This window comes from Grampus griseus (assembly GCF_964374135.1).
Source record: "Grampus griseus genome assembly, chromosome: 4".
NCBI classification, from domain to species: Eukaryota; Metazoa; Chordata; class Mammalia; order Artiodactyla; family Delphinidae; genus Grampus; species Grampus griseus.
Window position 1 is genome coordinate 7,196,611 of NC_138997.1, and position 17,743 is coordinate 7,214,353.

Consider the following 17,743-nt stretch of genomic DNA (forward strand, 5'->3'; position numbering starts at 1 on the left):
TTCAAAAGATCTGAGGCTGACTTGACCTCACTAAGCCTCAGGGCCCTTATTCCTAAAATGGGCAGAATAGCTCTATGAGGATGATGTCAGAAAACACAAAGCACCGTGGCAAGCACATCACCCAGCTCGATGAGACTCACCGTTATTTGTTACGTACTCTGTCTTCGTAGTTGCCCCAGGTGTTCCACTGATTTTCACCTGTTCGTTTTGTCTTTGAATTAGTTGGATCTACACAAGTGAAAAAGACTTGAATGGGAGCAGCCACTGGGGAATGATCGCAACTTACAGCGGAGCTGGTTATTACCTGGATCTGTCGAGAACAAGAGAGGAAACAGCCACTCAGATTGCTAACCTCAAGAAAAACGGCTGGCTGGACCGGGGAACCCGGGCAACTTTTATTGACTTTTCAGTGTACAATGCCAACATCAATCTGTTCTGTGTGATCAGGTGTGTATAAAGGGCACTCATGCCTCCCACTTCTGTGTGTTTGTATATACATCCTAGTCTGCAGTTAGACCAGAAAATCATTGCCTGCAGTTGGCTAAATGAGAGTTTCAAGGATCAGAGCTGACAGCAAGGATGGGTGAAAACCAAAAAGCTTCCTGGGATAGGGGTTTCTGGAGGAAGGGAGTGAGGATCCGGGGATATTATGAGTTAGGAAGAACCTTAAGTCTGGTCCAAGTTCATCCCAAGGCTGGAACCGTCCCAGACAAAGCACCGTGTTTTGCTGACATCAGTCCTTTCCCATCACGAGGATGACCATTGCTCCATGCTCTGCTACCAAGGCCCCCAGGCATCGTATCTTGACTCATTTCCCTGAGTTTCCCGTTCTCCAATGATGCGCACGCGATTAGAACACGAGCACAGTAGTCAGGGGCTACGCTTGTGCTCAGTAGGGTGCCCCGGTACCTGCTTACACTCAAGAATTACCAAAGGCACATAAAGTTCCTGCTGCAGATTCTGTGATGTTTGTCATCATTGACCATTCTGGTGACAGGGAGGAAACTGACAGAGATCCCACCGGCTTGTCTGGGACCTCTTGTTCATTCATTCATTCAGCAAACATTTATTGGGCACTTAATATGTGCCAGGCACTGTTCAAGGCTCTTGGGAATCATCAGAAAGATCTCTGCCCTTGTAGAGCTCACATTCCACCAGGAGGAGATATTAGATGATAAACGATAAGCAAAGGAAACAAATTAATTAGATAGCATGTTAGAAGGTAATAGGTGCTATAAAACACGGAGAACAAGGCAAGGGGGCCCAGGCTTCACCCGCTTTAATCCTCCTGGTGAATGTGGCAGCAACGTGCAGACGTTGCTGACATGAATTACTTGCACATATATTTACCCACCAAATAAGAAGGCTGCATTCTCATAATAGCCTTATTCTGGGATTATTTTTGAGGCTAAACTCAGCTGTGCTTTACATAGCCAGTTGGATTTTCCCAGTCTTTATATCTAATAACTTTTGCAGAAAACAGTATCACATTAAATCAAGTAACAGTTATGACTAGAAATGAATGAAAATCTATTGCAATTATTGTTGAACTCCTGCTAATGATTCCAATGAGCACAGAAAGAGGATACACGCAGGCAGGCAACTCTGACTGACGTTTAAGGAAATATCTATTTATAGAAGGTATAAATGAGTATGTCTCCCACGTCCCCCCCATACTTTAAGAGTGAATATTGTCAAGGCGGTTGCTTCATTTCTCTACATTGTTGTCTCAATTTCTGGAGGGGTTGACGATGCAGGACCAGGACAGGCAGAGAGAGATGACTCAGCACACAGAGGCCACTTCCTGCCCTTGTGAGTTCACACTGAGTCTGCCACAAGGCTCTTTGTCTCAGTATTGCCCTCCTGAGTTTCTGGTTCTCACCCCTACGCTCCAGCGTATTGAATAGGAAGAAAACAGGAGGTTGACAGTGCCAGGGAAGGAAGATGTTTCACACATCTTTGACCAATTCTGATTTGCTATAGTCCTTGCCTATACCTGATTATTGCTCATGCTCGAGCCCTAGATACTTAGGTTCTAGGAGTGGCCACCTGTCCTGTCCATCCTGTAACGGGAGAGATGGTTACACCTGATCGCTGACTGGAGATCTTTTAAAAGCCTTCAAGTTAAGGATCTAGAGAGTCTGTTTCTAGTGTGAAGGGAAATTGTACCATTAAGTGAATCGTTTAACCTTCTCAGTGTGACACCTACAAAGGGGAATTTGGCAAGAAGCATCTTCACTTCAGTTATTAGAAAGCACTAAAGATCAGTACCATCACTGTGAACGTAAGAGCGTATGTCAGTGTTGCAGACAGTCAGGCATTTACTGGGCACCAATCCACTATAAGGCTCTGAGCAGTTCCGATAGCAAAATGGTCCCCGTAGGCAAATTATTTGATTCTGGTTAGGTGTCACCAAATGCATGAACGAGAAACTCATTCCCTGTCTTTATTTGTATATGAAAGAGACATCCTGCTTCTCAACCAGGCCATACATGTCTTGATTGATGACATATATTTCTTACGTTCTTTATTACCCAGTTGAAGGACTTGCATTTAATCAAAGTCCTATAAAGTCTTGTTCGTTGATTAACTTCTACATTTAAAAATAAGCGTATAGCATTTTGAGTGGTCTCAATACCAGAAGCGTAAATGGGAGACTGAGAACGAATAACCTCTTTGGTCTGGGAGGCCTTGGGAAGGCTTGTTCTTTTTGTAACACAAAATTCTACAAGGATGGAGTTCCCGGCTGTGATAAAAAACATTTTGCCACTGGTTTGGAGTGACGTGTGGTCTCAGTTTTACTTAGAGCAGGGACAGAATAGGCGATGTTTTTTCCCGGCTGCATCCCTGTGTTGTTGTTACTGTTGACGTTGTTCGTCGTGTTAACTGTTCTTATTGCAACGCAGGTTACTGGTCGAATTCCCGGCAACAGGCGGTGTGATTCCGTCTTGGCGGTTTCAGCCTGTAAAACTGATCCGATACGTCACGACTTTCGATTTCTTCCTGGCAGCCTGTGAGATTATCTTTTGTTTCTTTATCCTTTACTACATGGTGGAAGAGATACTGGAAATCCGCATTCACAAGCTGCACTATTTCCGGAGTTTCTGGAATTGTCTGGATGTTGTGATCATTGTGGTAGGTTTGAGCACCACACCAAATCCCCTACCCTGTTATAAAAATGCGTTAGAGTCTTCGATCCCCTCAGCGCTGTGCGTCTTGACCTTCCCAAAGGAGAATCTAAAGGTTCTCCTCTGTAATATCAGCGTCACTGTTACTAACCTTCTCACGTCGCATGAGTGACCCTTCTGCGTATGGAAGTGGAGACGCACTTACAGTAAGCTCTCACTTGGCCAGACTAATAACAAGAATGGGTTAGTAGTTCGTATTTGGCTTTGGCATGCCACACGAGATGTGGGGAGAAAGCGATTTTGTTTATTCTGCTTTGGCTAATGATACTTTTCTTCAACTACAGCAAAAATCAGTTTATATCTTTCTGCGCATGTGTAAAGTTACGGCATAAAGAAACATCCAGGAAACTTTGGAGGTGGCAGAGAAAACCTCCCTGCAGGTTCACATGTCCTGCAGATAGTCCACAGTGTACAAAATGTAAATTATGGCCATCAGCGTTTTCTGTAGGAGGTGCAGGAAACCATAAGGCAGAGTTATGGTTGAGTTAAGACTGGGACCCCTTGTGGAGCCCTTGCCTGCCCGTGACTCTGTTACAAATTCCAACACTTGTTCAAGACGGTTCTCTTCAGCATCATCTTAATCACTTCCTTCCAGAAGCCTTAGTGCAAGATGTATTTTTGCAAGCTTTTCTCCCTTCAGCAACAACACATAATCTTCTGCTAGTCTGTTACACATTAGAGCATATAACAACATGCTTAATGGTTACGTGCTTAAAAGTCCATCCTTTCCACTGTGCAGCGACAGAGCTGCGCCTCTGAAATCTTAGTCAGTGATGCGTTATCCCGTTAGCATTCTCTCTTCTGATATCCTGCTTCTTAACCAGTGTTGTTCCTCCCCAACCAAAAGTTCATTTGGCTTTGTGAAACATTTACGTCAAGTCATTATCAAATCATCACTAGAGTTAGTTGGGAATATATAGAAAGTATGTTACTTAATGTATCTTAATATGCTATTAAATATAGAAAAAATGTTATTCATATGTAAGTAAAAGGAGACTTAAGACATAAACAAGCTATATGTGTGTATTGCGTGGCAATAATGGTATTAATAGGAGCAATAATAACAGTAATTGCTAACATTTAGAAGCTGTCTGTGCTAGGCACAGTTCCTCGTGCTCTTCCTCTACGGCACGTTCATTTAGTCCTCACGATAACCCTCTTAGCCACTCTGCCACCGCCCTCACGCCACATACATGTGTACTTCAGAAATCACTTTTACATAAAATACACGTTCCTGTAGGATACAGCATGGAACCCATCTGATCCTGATGCAGTTAGAAGTGCACCCCTTCTTTCACGATGGCTGTGTAACATCACAATTCCTGCAGCGAAACTCTTGATTCCCAAATTCTCAACATATTAATAATGAACAGAATTACAAAAGAATTTCCGTACTTAAGGAGGCAGGAAAGGCGATGATACGGGAAATAATTTTTCAAAATATTTCTGTACTGCACGATGGCAGAGTGCCGTTCATATACACTGAAAATCGTTCTGGAAAACAATTATTATTTGGAGCCCTAAGGATGCAAACTTTGCTCTTTTAGTTTACATGGATACGTTTATGTTTCTGTCATTGAGAATAATGGTAAAAAAGTGGGTGTGATATTATGCTAATTAATGTTTTCTTTTTTTTTTTTACCCAAATACCTTCAGTGTGAGCAAAGGACTAGTCCGCGGCATTCAGCTTTTTGATTATGTAACATATCAGTGAAGTGCCACACCCTAGTGTATTTTTATTTATAAAGTGTGTGTGTGTGTGTGTGTGTGTAGTGGTGTAATTACATTTGTAAAAACATACACAGCATAGAATTTGAAATATTTGGATAAAAATAAATACAAGTAGAATTCTAACACTTTCTTATCACCTGCCTATACGTTTTAATGTTTTCATCTCACACCCCAGTGAATTGCCTCGTACCCACCTTGGAGACCGCTGGAAAAATAGCTGATGACATCATGGAAAGTGAGGCTAGTTTCTTGGCTAAGCAGCTGCAGAATTTTGCAAGTGTTTCTTTGAAAACTTGCTTCCCTGTGCTCTTATTTTTTTTAACTCTCAATGCTGACAAGACAACAGTTCAGGCAGTGTGCTTTTATGAGAACAAGGAACGGCTACTGGAATCCTCCTTCTCCTCTGAAACCTTCTCTGACCCTTTAGAAATAGGGCACGCTTTCCGTGAAGCTTATGCCAAAGGAAGAAAGTTCTTTTGTAGATAAGAGATGAAAATCTCCAAGAAAACTCGGAGCCACGTAACGACCCGAATGCCCACCGAACCTCTTTCCTCTCTGCTTCTCTCTCATTCTCTATTTTGAAGGAAGAGGCTCAGGAAATTTAGTGTATTTCTATGGCATTGTATAGATGACCCCATATTCCATATTTTTATAAACACTTTCCCTGGGCAGAGCAAAAACAAAGGGTACCTAGTGAGAGTTGGTAAAGGGTTATTTTGAGATTCAGTCAGTCAGCCCTTTTTTCTCAGTGAAGTCCATGCAGAAAAACACTTACCAGGGTATTCCAGAGAGCTCAAGGGAAGTATTCCTACCACCAGTGCAAAAAATACTAGACTAAGTGTGGGAACCCTTCACGGGGAAGACAAGGACGGTGGTGAGGCTGGCTTTTGCAGCCGAGGCTGGCAGACAGGCAGGCCCTGACTCTGATAATCACCAGACAGGCATCTCAAGAAGGGCTGATGCAGTGGTCCTCGGCCATCATCCGTGAGAAGAGAGAGATGGGCCGCGGAGGTCACGGCACCTGCCGTAGCCCGCACGCCGTGGACTCGGGGTCCATGTGGGGGCCCGGTGGTTATGGCTGACCCCTAGCTGTTTACACACATACACGTTAATCCAGTGGTGATGGGTGCGAGGCGGGCCCAGCGTTCCCCTCGGATTTTTATAGGCCAGGACCAAAGCAGATGTGAAGAGTTGTATGGTCATGAGTTAAAGGACAGAAGCAAGCAAGTGGGGGACCCTTGGCTCACATGTACCCACTGCGAGCCTTGTCGAGCCCTCTGTGCCCTTCGTTCCCGCCATCTAAGACCAAGCTCATTCTTCCCTGTCACGGGCGCTCCTTTGAACATGTCTTGTTTCACCCTTCCCCTATGTGGTGTGATGCCAGCTTCTTAGAAGGCTTTTGTACTCTTTGTCTCTGGGTGTTTATCTGCTCTTGAACCAGAGTATAAGCTTCTCGAGGACGAGGTTTGTACTTTTCACCTGTATTTGTTCCTCTTGAGCCTTCGCACGGTGCTGTGTACACAGATATCCACCATGTGTTTGTTGAATAAAGGAAAGAATAGATGGCTGGAAGATGGAAAAAAAGAAGCCCCGCAAATAAAAACAGAGCGAGACGAGGCCTGGGAAAGCACAAGGCTGGAAAGTGATGTACGTGAAGGTGGCAGAACAAAACAGAAGGCGTTCCTGTTTGAGTTTCCTTTTGTAATAAAGTGACATCTCTCGGGTGTGTGCGTGCGCGTGTGCAGGCACATGCGTGCACACGTGCGCTCACTGGGTTTCTATTCCAAACCAAGGAAGTGCGAGCAATATATTCTTTTACTTTTTTACGGCAGTGCTCAACTCTTTCCCTCCGTGTGAGTGACTTAATTTACGCATGCCGTTGGGTGAGTAGAATGGGGAACCCTAGAATTAATACATTTGTGAAGGAAGATAAACTAGTCATTTTAAGGTGAGTTATATATTTCTAGAACACTGCACTAATATCTAAATCTTTTGTCTTCCAGCTGTCAGTGGTAGCTGCAGGAATCAACATACACAGAACATCGAATGTGGAGGTGCTCCTCCAGTTTCTAGAAGATCAAAGTGCTTTCCCCAACTTTGAGAATCTGGCATACTGGCAAATACAGTTCAACAACATAGCTGCTGTCATAGTATTTTTTGTCTGGATTAAGGTAATTTATAAATCTCAGGTTCAGATCTTTAATATCGTTTTCGTCTTTTTATTAACGTGAGTCACACAAAATGCTGAAGGACTTGAATTGGTTTCTGTGGCCAAGTTTAGGCAGCCAGCCCCGTGTTTACAAGTAAAGTCAGCTCGCAGGACTCACGTGACCGTTCATCTCACTGTCTGCCTGCTACCTGCACTCTTGGAAGACCTGTCTTTGGAGGTTTCATTTAACAAATGCATCAAGAGACCTTTGAGTGTCACCTGGGCCTGGGGGCCCCTGGCTGTGCTAACCCAGAGACAGGTTCAAGTTTCACCATAAGTGGGGTGAACCAGGTGAAGGAAAAGGAACTAAGAGAAAGGAGGGGAAGGGTGGGGAAAGGAAAGGGAGAGATCCTGCCCTGGAAATGTTCTCTGGAAGGATTGCCTCCTTTCCAGGTGGAGGCCAGAGAAGCTTTACCTAGAACTGAGATTGGTACAGACAGGTCCTCCGAGTAGTACCTTCACGACTCATTTCCTTCTCCCAAGGCATCATGCGCCTTTCCTCGTGCGTGAAAGCTCAGGTCACTTCATATACGATGAGCCTCGATTCTGGAGGTTGAGGAAATGTCATTGTTTTGAGGCCAGCTGCCAGCTTGTCACCACTTAAGTTCTACGATTGCGCCATCCAGATAGGAGCTGTCAGCCACAAGTAACTATTTAGATTTTAATTTAAATTAATTAAAATGACGTGCAATTAAACATTCAGTTCCTCAGTCACTCTGGCCACATTTTCAGTGTTCGGTGTCTATATGTGGCTAGTGGCTACTGTATTAGATAGCGGAAATACAGAGCATTTCCATCATCAGAGAAAATTCTGTTGAAGAGCACCGTTCTAGAAGGTACTTTCCAGTTACTTGTTTTCCCGAATTGTTGTTCACATCTGGAAGGCCTGAGATTTATCAGAGGGCTTAGACCTCGTCCTGTATCTCTCGTGCTATTTATTCAGTTACATGTTCGTTCAAGAGAAACCATCACTAACGTACCGTACCTTTATCACAAAACAGAACAATAATCAAGATCTCATAGAAATACTACGAGGAATCGTGTCAAGTAATGTGATTACAACAACCGTCAGGAACATTTTGTTGTGCCAGATGCGCTTTATAAGAGGTCTTTAAGTACAATTCTAGAGGTTTCCTTTCAGTGTGTGCCTCAGGGTGTTCGTCTCATTTAGTGCTTCGCCTGTAAATATCTTGCCCCCAAGACCTTGTGAACCATTAGGTTCTTTAAGGCAGAGATTGGAGCTCAGCTTCTAACGGATCTGCCCACTTCCTTCCGCCGAGACTCCTAGCTAGAGCCGTGCGGTGTGTCCTGCCCTCTGGGCTCGAGCTGCCGAACCTGGGCAGTGCCCTCTGTGCCTGTCTACAGAAATGCGCCGTGTGGCTGTGCAGTCAGATAGAGCCCGGTTCAGATCCTCACTCCAAGCCCTGGCCAATGCCTGGCACAAAGCTGATGCACAATAAGTGACTGTTAATATACAATAAGTATTTTCTGGAGGTTTTTTTAACTAGTGTCTTCTTTTTAAAGTTTTTTTTTTTTTTTTTGACGTGGACCAATTTTAAAGTCTTTGTTGAATTTGTGACAATATTGATTCTGTTTTATGTTTTGGTTGTTTTTGGCCGCCAGGCATGTGGGATCTTAGCTCCCCGACCAGGGGTCGAACCCACACCCCCTGTATTGGAAGGTGAAGTCTTAACCCCTGGACCGCCAGGGAAGTCCCTTAACTAGTGTTTTTTTATGTTAACTCTTTTTGTTTTTATTGAAGTACAGTTAATTTGCAACGTTGTGTTAGTTTCAGGTGTACAACAAAGTGATTCCGTTACATACCTATGTACGTACATATATTCTTTTTCAGATTCTTTTCCATTATAGGTTATTACAAGATGTTGAGTATAGTTCCCTGTGCTACACAGTAGGTCCTTGTCATTTATCTAGCTAGTTTTCATTTGTGGGGTTTTTCCTCCTTTGTTTTAATCTTTCTAGGAGAAAAATATCAATGGTCATTTTAATTATAATTAAACTTGTTTTCACTATAAATGAGAAAATATAAGTGGCTGGATTTGAAAAAAAGCAAGTCATTTTTGTCCTCTCTTTCTTTCTGTTGTAAAATATACATAACAAAATTTTCCATTTTAACTACTTTTAAGTGTACAACTCAATGGCATTAAGTACCTTCACGGTGTTGTGCAACCATCACCACTGTGTGTGTCCAGGACTTTTTCATCATCCCAGCTGCAACTTCTTTATCCATTCAACACTAACTCTCCATTTCCCCCTCCCTGCAGCTCCTGGTAACTTCTATTCTCCTTCTGTCTCTGTGAATTTCCCTACTCTAGGTACCTCACGTAAGTGGAGTCATGCAATATTTGTCTTTTCGTGTCTGGCTTATTTCACTTAGCACAGTGCTTTCAAGTTTCATTCGTGTTGTAGCATGAATCAAAATTTCCTTCCTTCATAGGGCTGAGTAATGACCCATCACATGTATATACCGCAGTTCGTTTACTCATTCATCCTCGTATCTCATCTCCCCTCTCTTTTACAGCTCTTCAAATTCATCAACTTTAACAGGACCATGAGTCAGCTCTCCACAACCATGTCTCGGTGTGCCAAAGACCTCTTTGGCTTTGCAATTATGTTCTTCATTATTTTCTTAGCGTACGCTCAGTTGGCATACCTTGTCTTTGGCACTCAGGTTGATGACTTCAGTACTTTCCAAGAGTGTATGTAAGTATGTATGAAATTAAGAAGAAAGATTTAATCATAGACAGTGCTGCCTTCTCAAGGTTAAAGAAATCTTCACGGTGGCTATTTAACTACCAAGTACTTAAAAGCAGTTGTTTAAAATGAGAATTAGGGCTTCCCTGGTGGTGCAGTGGTTGAGAGTCCGCCTGCTGATGCAGAGGACACGGGTTCGTGCCCCGGTCCGGGAAGATCCCACATGCCGCGGAGTGGCTGGACCCGTGCGCCATGGCCGCTGAGCCTGCGCGTCCGGAGCCTGTGCTCCGCAACGGGAGAGGCCACAACAGTGAGAGGCCCATGTACTGCAAAAAAAACAAAACAAAATAAAAAAACAACAAAAAAAAAGAGAATTGATTCTCTTTCCCAGAAACATTGACCCATCAATGCAAAGATGACAATACCTTCTGAAACATTAATGTTTAAGACAGAGCCTGAAAGTAGTAAGATATAGAAGAACAGCTATAGTAAGCTAACTCTGTTCCAAAGACTGAGGTCTTCTTAGCACCAAATGCAGATGGTAGCATTTAAGAGACCTTTGCCTATACTTTCATTCCTATTAAATAATGTTGCCATAAACTTCAAACTTCAGCCTATTTTCTAAGAAGAAACGGGTATTTCTAATATTCTAGGAGAAGCTCAAACCAATACAGGAATTTTCAGTCTTTTTCCAAAGTTCTCAAATAGGCTATGAAAAACCATTTCAGACTTCCATGTCACTTAGAAAGGAGTTAGTTAGGAAATAAGAGATCGTGATAATAGGAGTTAATGGGGCTTTGTGCACGAGGACCCCTAATTCATGTTGCTGTCTGATGAAAGTCAGGAATGGAAACAACTACTGATAAAGACCCAGCATCTGGCAACGTGCAGCAATTCTCAACCCCACTCGAAGTGCATTGAAATAGTGCATCTTCATACATGTACAATTCTGACTATCCTTCAAAAATCTTTCTTTCTTACGAGATTTTAAACTTAGACTCAGGGTGACCATTGTGAAGGTTTAGGGTTATTATATTTTACCCAGATTACGTTTTACTTTCTTCGAGCCTATTGCTTTGTAAGCCATCTAATAATATATTTTCTTTTTACCAAACGGAAATAACATAGTTAGCACGAAAGCATATTCTTTTGATTCTAGAAGGCTCTAGCTGCTCATATGAGTAACAAGAGTTTTCCAAAGGGGTTGACACGTTTCTGTTATTTGGTAGCTTTCCACGCTGATTAAAACACAAAAGGTCCCAAAGTATGAAATCATCTTTTAAGAAACGTTGCGTCAGCAGAATGCCGGACATGCTTTGTTTTCGTACTGTGGTGGTGTGCTTTGTTTTGTTTTTGTAGCTTCACTCAATTCCGTATCATTTTGGGTGACGTCAACTTCGCAGAGATGGAGGAAGCTAATCGAGTTTTGGGACCAATCTATTTCACTACGTTTGTGTTCTTTATGTTCTTCATCCTGTTGGTATGTACACTGTTGTTTATACCGAGGCGCTTTAGACTTCATGTATCACCATCATAAATCATCATCTCTTCTTTTCTCTCGCACTTTATTCCCTATCAATTTTTTAAAGACTCAGGAATAGTAAAAAACGTAGATATTAGGAAACATATTTTATTTTACTTCTCATTCATTCACAGTTTTAAGTCTTCACCAAGTATTTTTTCCATGATCTTTCATTTATATATGTACTCAGTGCAAAAAAAAAGAAGTAGATCAAGTGCAAATGTATAGTTTCCTAAAATAGTGCTTTGCCCTTTAAGAAGTAGAATACGCTTACATGCTTTTTTTTAACACGAGTGTCAGCACTTTCGTGGTCACTTGCTTGAGTGACTTTTCATTTCTCTCCTTCTTCTTTTCTTTTTTAAAAATAGAAACTGACAAAGCCAGCCAGATGCAGGGTGTCAGGAGTAACATTTGAGTGAATTATTGCGTCTCAAGATCAAGATAGGTTGTTTTAACTTACTCATATTTAATATATCTAGAGACTGCCTACAAAAAGTATTCAAATTTTAATTTAAAACTAAATCTCACAATGAATGGAAATGGCTTTAAGTATTATTTTCAAAAATAATTCTTTTATGCTTTTGATTTGGTACAGATGCACATTTTTAACGTTTTGGCCTTAAATTAATTAAGATTTTTTAAAAGGCATTTTTTTCTTCATGTTAACATTTATACATTTATGTGTCCACTCCACTAAGAAAGTATTAAATTAAGTGAGCTTAACCTAGGCATGGGTATTTTTCATTTAAACACTAACACTTAAGATTTTCCTTAAGAAAATAAAATCTTAACCATTTGAAGAAAAAAAAATTGTTTCCATTTTTAATGGATTTTCTAAAGATCCTTTGTATCAAGTTCATTAATTCAGTTGTAAGAGCTCCAGAGCTGGTCCAGGTATTTAGTGCTTACGTATATGTATTCACTGATTGAGAATTAGATGTACTTTAATGGTACTGAAAGAGTCAGGAATAGCATGCAAATCCATTTATGTCTTGCTGTATGCATGTATCATTATTAGTTTTAGGGCTTCCCTGGTGGCGCAGTGGTTGAGAGTCCGCCTGCTGATGCAGGGGACGCGGGTTCGTGCCCCGGTCCGGGAAGGTCCCACATGCTGCGGAGCGGCTGGGCCCGTGAGCCATGGCCACTGAGCCTGTGCGTCCAGAGCCTGTGCTCCGCGACGGGAGAGGCCACAACAGTGAGAGGCCCGCTTATCGCAAAAAAAAAAAAAGTTTCTCTTTCCTGTTATATATTAAAGAAAAAAAAAGAGGGAAGAGTAAGCCTTTGTTACTCTCTAACATTGGTAGTACTTTGAATTCTGGAGCAGCTGAATCCCTGAATGTCTACTAAGAGAATAAAAATCTCAGGCCACCTAAGTGTTCTTTGTACGTCAGTCTGCCAAGTGAGGGACGTGATGGTGGCAATTGGAAATGCTCCAGTGTGGGCTTGTTTGAATGTTGTCCTCTAGTAGGCAGTGCACCTACGTTATTCAGTTATTTTATCAGATCAATCACTAGAACATGAAAAGCTCTTAGTTTTTGTGTTTATATTGAAATATTTATTTGTACCACTGAACAAAAAGGAACTGTTCTCCCTGTACCCTCCAGAGAGAGAGGAAGCTACTGTCAATACAGATTTTTTTTTTTTTTTTTTTTTTTTTTAATGGCAAGCCAAGTGCAGGGCTGGCCACTGTTCTGAGATGACTGCTGGGTGTTAACGTATTGCCGCCACTTAAAAAGCCACAGTGGCATGCGGAGGCTCAGCTGAGTCAGGAAGCAAAAGCCCTGGCATCAACAGGGAAAGACCTCCTGTTGCAAAGTCCATCCCACAATTAAGTGAAGCTTGTGAGACAGGATGGAGACGAGGTGAACTTCCTCTCCCCACACCTTCGAGAGCCATTCTCAGTCACTTTCCATGTTCTGAAATCTCTTCAGAGGACACACACTTTAATCCATTTCAACTAAGACACTTGCAGGCGTTAGCTAACCATCATTTGGAAACAGAAATGGAACATTAGATGCCTGTGTTGGATGGGCGAAGGTGGGACATGGTCCACTGACTGCAACTGTCCACCCTTAGAATCAGGCATTAAGCCAGGAACTTACGTGTATTTTATATCCTGTTCTCATTTCTGCTACAGAATCTTAAACGGTATTCTTCCTTAATTCATAGAGATTTAGCAGCTCATCAAAATAATAGAGCTCTCGTTTGTTCATTCATCAGTCATTCAATAAATATTTACTGAGCCACTATATTCCAGGCGATGTGCTGGGTACTGGGGATGCAAGTGGTAAGGAAAATAGATACCAACCCTCCCCTCATGAAGATTCCACAGACCTGTGGGGAGAACAGACGTAGTACACAACTGTACAGTCACAAACCATAGTTACACGCTAAAAAGGAAAAACAATGGAAGGGCATGTTAAAGAAGGGCCTGATCAGTGGGTGTGGTGCTTTGAGAAACCCGTTGGAAATAGGTGTTAGAAATACAACCCATTATAGTGGGGAAGGGACAAGTCAGGAAAATGAACTAACCACCACTGAATAATAATAGTAGCTATAAATTATGTAGCACTTGCCATCCGTTAAGCCCTGTCCTAAGCACTTTACGCAGATGAACTCATTAATCCTTACAACAAATCTGTAGGGGAGGTACTACTATTTCTCCCATTTTATAAATGTAAAGACAAACAAAATTTCAAATTAGGAGTAGAAGAGTTACACAATATAGTCTTGCAGCGCCAAGACAGAAACCCAAGTTTGCTTGACTCCAAAGTCTCTGTCTTTAGCATTAAGCTTTTCTTGACTCTCTTTCTACTAGGCCTGCCATGTTTCTGTTTGCAGAGGTCTTTTTATCTCCTTAAAATATGTTCTGGAATCTCAACTATTATAACAATATTTGGAATGAGCATAGAATTCCACTTGTCTGTGTTGACTTGAAATTTGAGGAGCTCTTTAGAGTTCTACACCTCTAATGATTTATGTCAGATGAAAAAATGTAGAGAACAGATAAGCAAAAATAATAAAATAATCCCACCATTCATAGGTAAATACATTAATATTTTGTTCTATTTCATTATTGTCTCTTTTTGCAAAATATATCAATGTATGGTTTTGTAAGTAAGAATATATATTGCATTTTCCCTTGCCATGAGAATGGAAAAACTAATTTTCCCAAAGAATTTGGTAGCAAAACTATTAATTGATGACTTCATAAAATACTCAAATTGTTAAAAAAAGAAAAAGACATGTCAAATTTTAGATTGATGTTAACAAAATATATTTAGGTTTCTTCTTTAATCTCTACCTTCCTTTGATTTACAAACAGAATATGTTTTTGGCCATCATCAATGATACCTACTCTGAAGTTAAATCTGATTTGGCCCAGCAGAAAGCGGAAATGGAACTCTCGGATCTTGTCAGAAAGGTATGACAAGCCCTAATTCTCAGAATCGTTTTATTTTCTATATAAAATGAACATTGTTTCAGCCAGATTGCCAAATCAACATTGATCCATTGACACCACTTAAAGTGTAGATTGCTGTGTTCCAGGAATAATTTAAATGTTCTCTACGTCGGAGATAGAGATGGATATAATGCTAGCTTGAACTTAAATTCTGGGAATCCTTTAGTGCCCTAGAATTAAATTCTCAATAATCTCTTTTGCCTCTTAAGAGCTGAGCTCCTGGGTTCATCCCCTTTATTTATTTTGATATCTCCTCTAGTCGGCTCTCACTTTCAGATCCAGAGTTCAGAATAAACGGGAAGGGAAGATTATATAAAGACATTTTCCCTTCGTCTATCTTAATTACGATTTAAAAAAAAAAAAGGGAAAGACGTTTTAGAGGCAAATATTTTGTTGTTCACTCTTTACCCTGACCTTCCAGGGAAGTGTTAAAATAGTCAAAGGAAAAAGTCCTTGGAGCAAGGCCACGACCTAAGGGCCTGAGAACTTTCACTTACGCACCTTCTCAGGAAGCGTTTAATTGTTCATGGAAGGGCAGGGCAGGAAAGCTGGGCAGCTTTGTTCTTCTTCATGTGACTTCTATGCTTGATTTAAAATATAAAACTTCAACAACAACAAATAACTACATCTGAAGTACACAGCTTGTTCCCTGTCATCATTCAGCTAACGCACAGTGGCTCCTTAACCATAATATTTTTCCGTTTGGTTCAAACCACAGGACAATGTTGTCTGTGAATCATGTTGAAACAGAGAACTTCCGCTTTGTAAAACAAAGTCCCTTGGACAGGACCTAACATTTGTGTTACCCTGAATTTTGCATAATAGTCGATTACATTCTAGCAAATCCCCGGGGTAATACAAGCAGTCCTCACTTTGCACTTTGGTTCTGATGTGCACAGTATCAGTGATTTCAGTTAAGTAATACGAGCCTCTCAACATAGTTCAAATTTCAGTTATTACAGTATACTGACTGTGAGTAATAGCACGAAGGACAAACTTCACTACTAGCTCTTCAGGTCGTTACATAAATAACAGATGTGCATCATAATCAGTGACTAATAATGTCACTTCTTTCAAAGTCAAGGATGGTCACTGAGCATCTGCTCTTCAGTTTACGTACAAAACTTGTAGTTGTGTTGTGCCCTCATCTCCCAGTGATAAACCGTGTGACATTTTACAAATATGCATAATTAAAATAGAGAATAGGCCAGCGAAGAAGAAAGTATAGGAAAGAAACAAGGAATGATAACACTGGAAGTGAAATTAAAAACAAACGTAATGGATTTACAGAAGAAATACGTAGCTGGCCAGGGGACCGTTGACACTGCCACCATTCGAGGGCTAGACGGCAGCCAGAAGAACTCAGTGAAGGCAAATATATCAACATAAATGAGGAAAGTGACTGTGATGAGTAGGATAAAGGTGTCTCAGAGGAAATCACACTGGCAACAAATTTCACGTTAAAGGAGCTCTTGGAGATATTTGACAACTTTGAAAGTGCAAGGGATAAAATGTTGGAAGCTGATACAGGTTAAGAAAGGATTATGATAACTCATCAAGACGTAGAAAAGATGCTCGCTCTATATTGTAAGTTACACAACAACAAGAAGAATGCCAGCACTGTTCAGACTGCTCTGGATAAGTTTTTTAACACAGAAGTAAAACTTTAATTTTCGATGTTTCTACTGTTTAAAATGTCAACGTACTAAAATATTCATTTTACTATTTTTTAAATTTCCCTAAAATTTATAACCAACACCAAGGGAGTTTTTAACGTTTTAACATTTGACAGAAGTTTTAAAGGTCACAGAACAATCATAATTTTTCCTATTGATCATTTGCATCGCTTCACACAGTTGCCTGGGGGTTTGCACAGCCCCGTGCTGCCATGCATAGCAAGGTCTGCCTGCAATGTATTAGTGAAAGAGCCTCATCTCCATGTCACCGAAATTTTTTTACACACGTGACATATGTAAGGAAATTACCAACTATGAAATAATATAGAAACTAATTAATCCATGACTCAGGTTTCTTAGTTTTCTGAAGACCTGTTGCACATTCCTACATATTCTGAGACAGACAGCTGTGGAACACAGTGATTTTCATTCCTGTAACCTAAACGTGAATACAAACCAAAAGGCCCCTAGTTCTTGATTTATGGAAAGACCCTGACTCTTCCCATATAACTCTCCCACAAGAGCTTCACAGACAACTCGGGATGCATCCACCATTCATCCAACACATACTTGTTTTGTGGCCCGCTTACATCAGGCACTGTTCTTGTCACTGGTTTACAGTAGTTACCACTGCAATTGGAAGGCAGAGCAAATGCAAAAGGAGGGTAAACTAAATCAAGTCTTTTCTTTCCAACAGGGCTACCATAAAGCCTTGGTCAAACTAAAACTGAAGAAAAATACCGTGGATGACATTTCAGAGAGTCTGCGGCAAGGGGGAGGCAAGTTAAACTTTGATGAACTTCGACAAGATCTCAAAGGGTAAGAATCACAATTTCTGTGGCCCTGGGAAAGTCCTTATGTAAAGGTAAATCCTTGGTGATAGGCTGACCCACGTGCTCATGAAGACACTTCTTTTTCAGAGGTGGGTGTCTTTCTGGAATGTATTGTAAGAGGAGGACTGGCCCTGACTCAGCAGTTTCTCCTTTCCTCCTGCATGTGGATTTCTCTGTGTTTGGGCTGGACCATGTACATGAATGAGTTCATCTGTAACCTCTCACTAATTTCAGGAAGGGCCATACTGATGCAGAGATTGAGGCAATATTCACCAAGTACGACCAGGATGGAGACCAAGAACTGACAGAACGTGAGCACCAGCAGATGAGAGACGACCTGGAAAAAGAGAGGGTGGGTCTAGTTTAGGAGCACATGATTGATTCATTACCTACCATGTTTCAAACACCT

At 41.3% G+C, this 17,743-nt stretch overlaps 1 protein-coding gene across 2 annotated transcripts in view; it reads left to right on the top strand.

Moving 5' to 3' along the window:
- Nucleotides 1–17,743, top strand: part of PKD2 (polycystin 2, transient receptor potential cation channel) — a gene marked incomplete at its 5' end in the record, with an annotated part of 48,738 nt that overhangs the window by 21,909 nt on the left and 9,086 nt on the right. For both annotated transcript variants that reach the window (XM_082653120.1, XM_082653121.1), the window contains 8 exons: nt 223–447; nt 2,907–3,135; nt 6,923–7,090; nt 9,668–9,849; nt 11,200–11,320; nt 14,688–14,786; nt 17,199–17,320; nt 17,569–17,686. In XM_082653120.1, the coding sequence (XP_082509246.1) occupies nt 223–447; nt 2,907–3,135; nt 6,923–7,090; nt 9,668–9,849; nt 11,200–11,320; nt 14,688–14,786; nt 17,199–17,320; nt 17,569–17,686 (1,264 nt within the window). The remainder of the gene's footprint in view (nt 1–222; nt 448–2,906; nt 3,136–6,922; nt 7,091–9,667; nt 9,850–11,199; nt 11,321–14,687; nt 14,787–17,198; nt 17,321–17,568; nt 17,687–17,743) is intronic.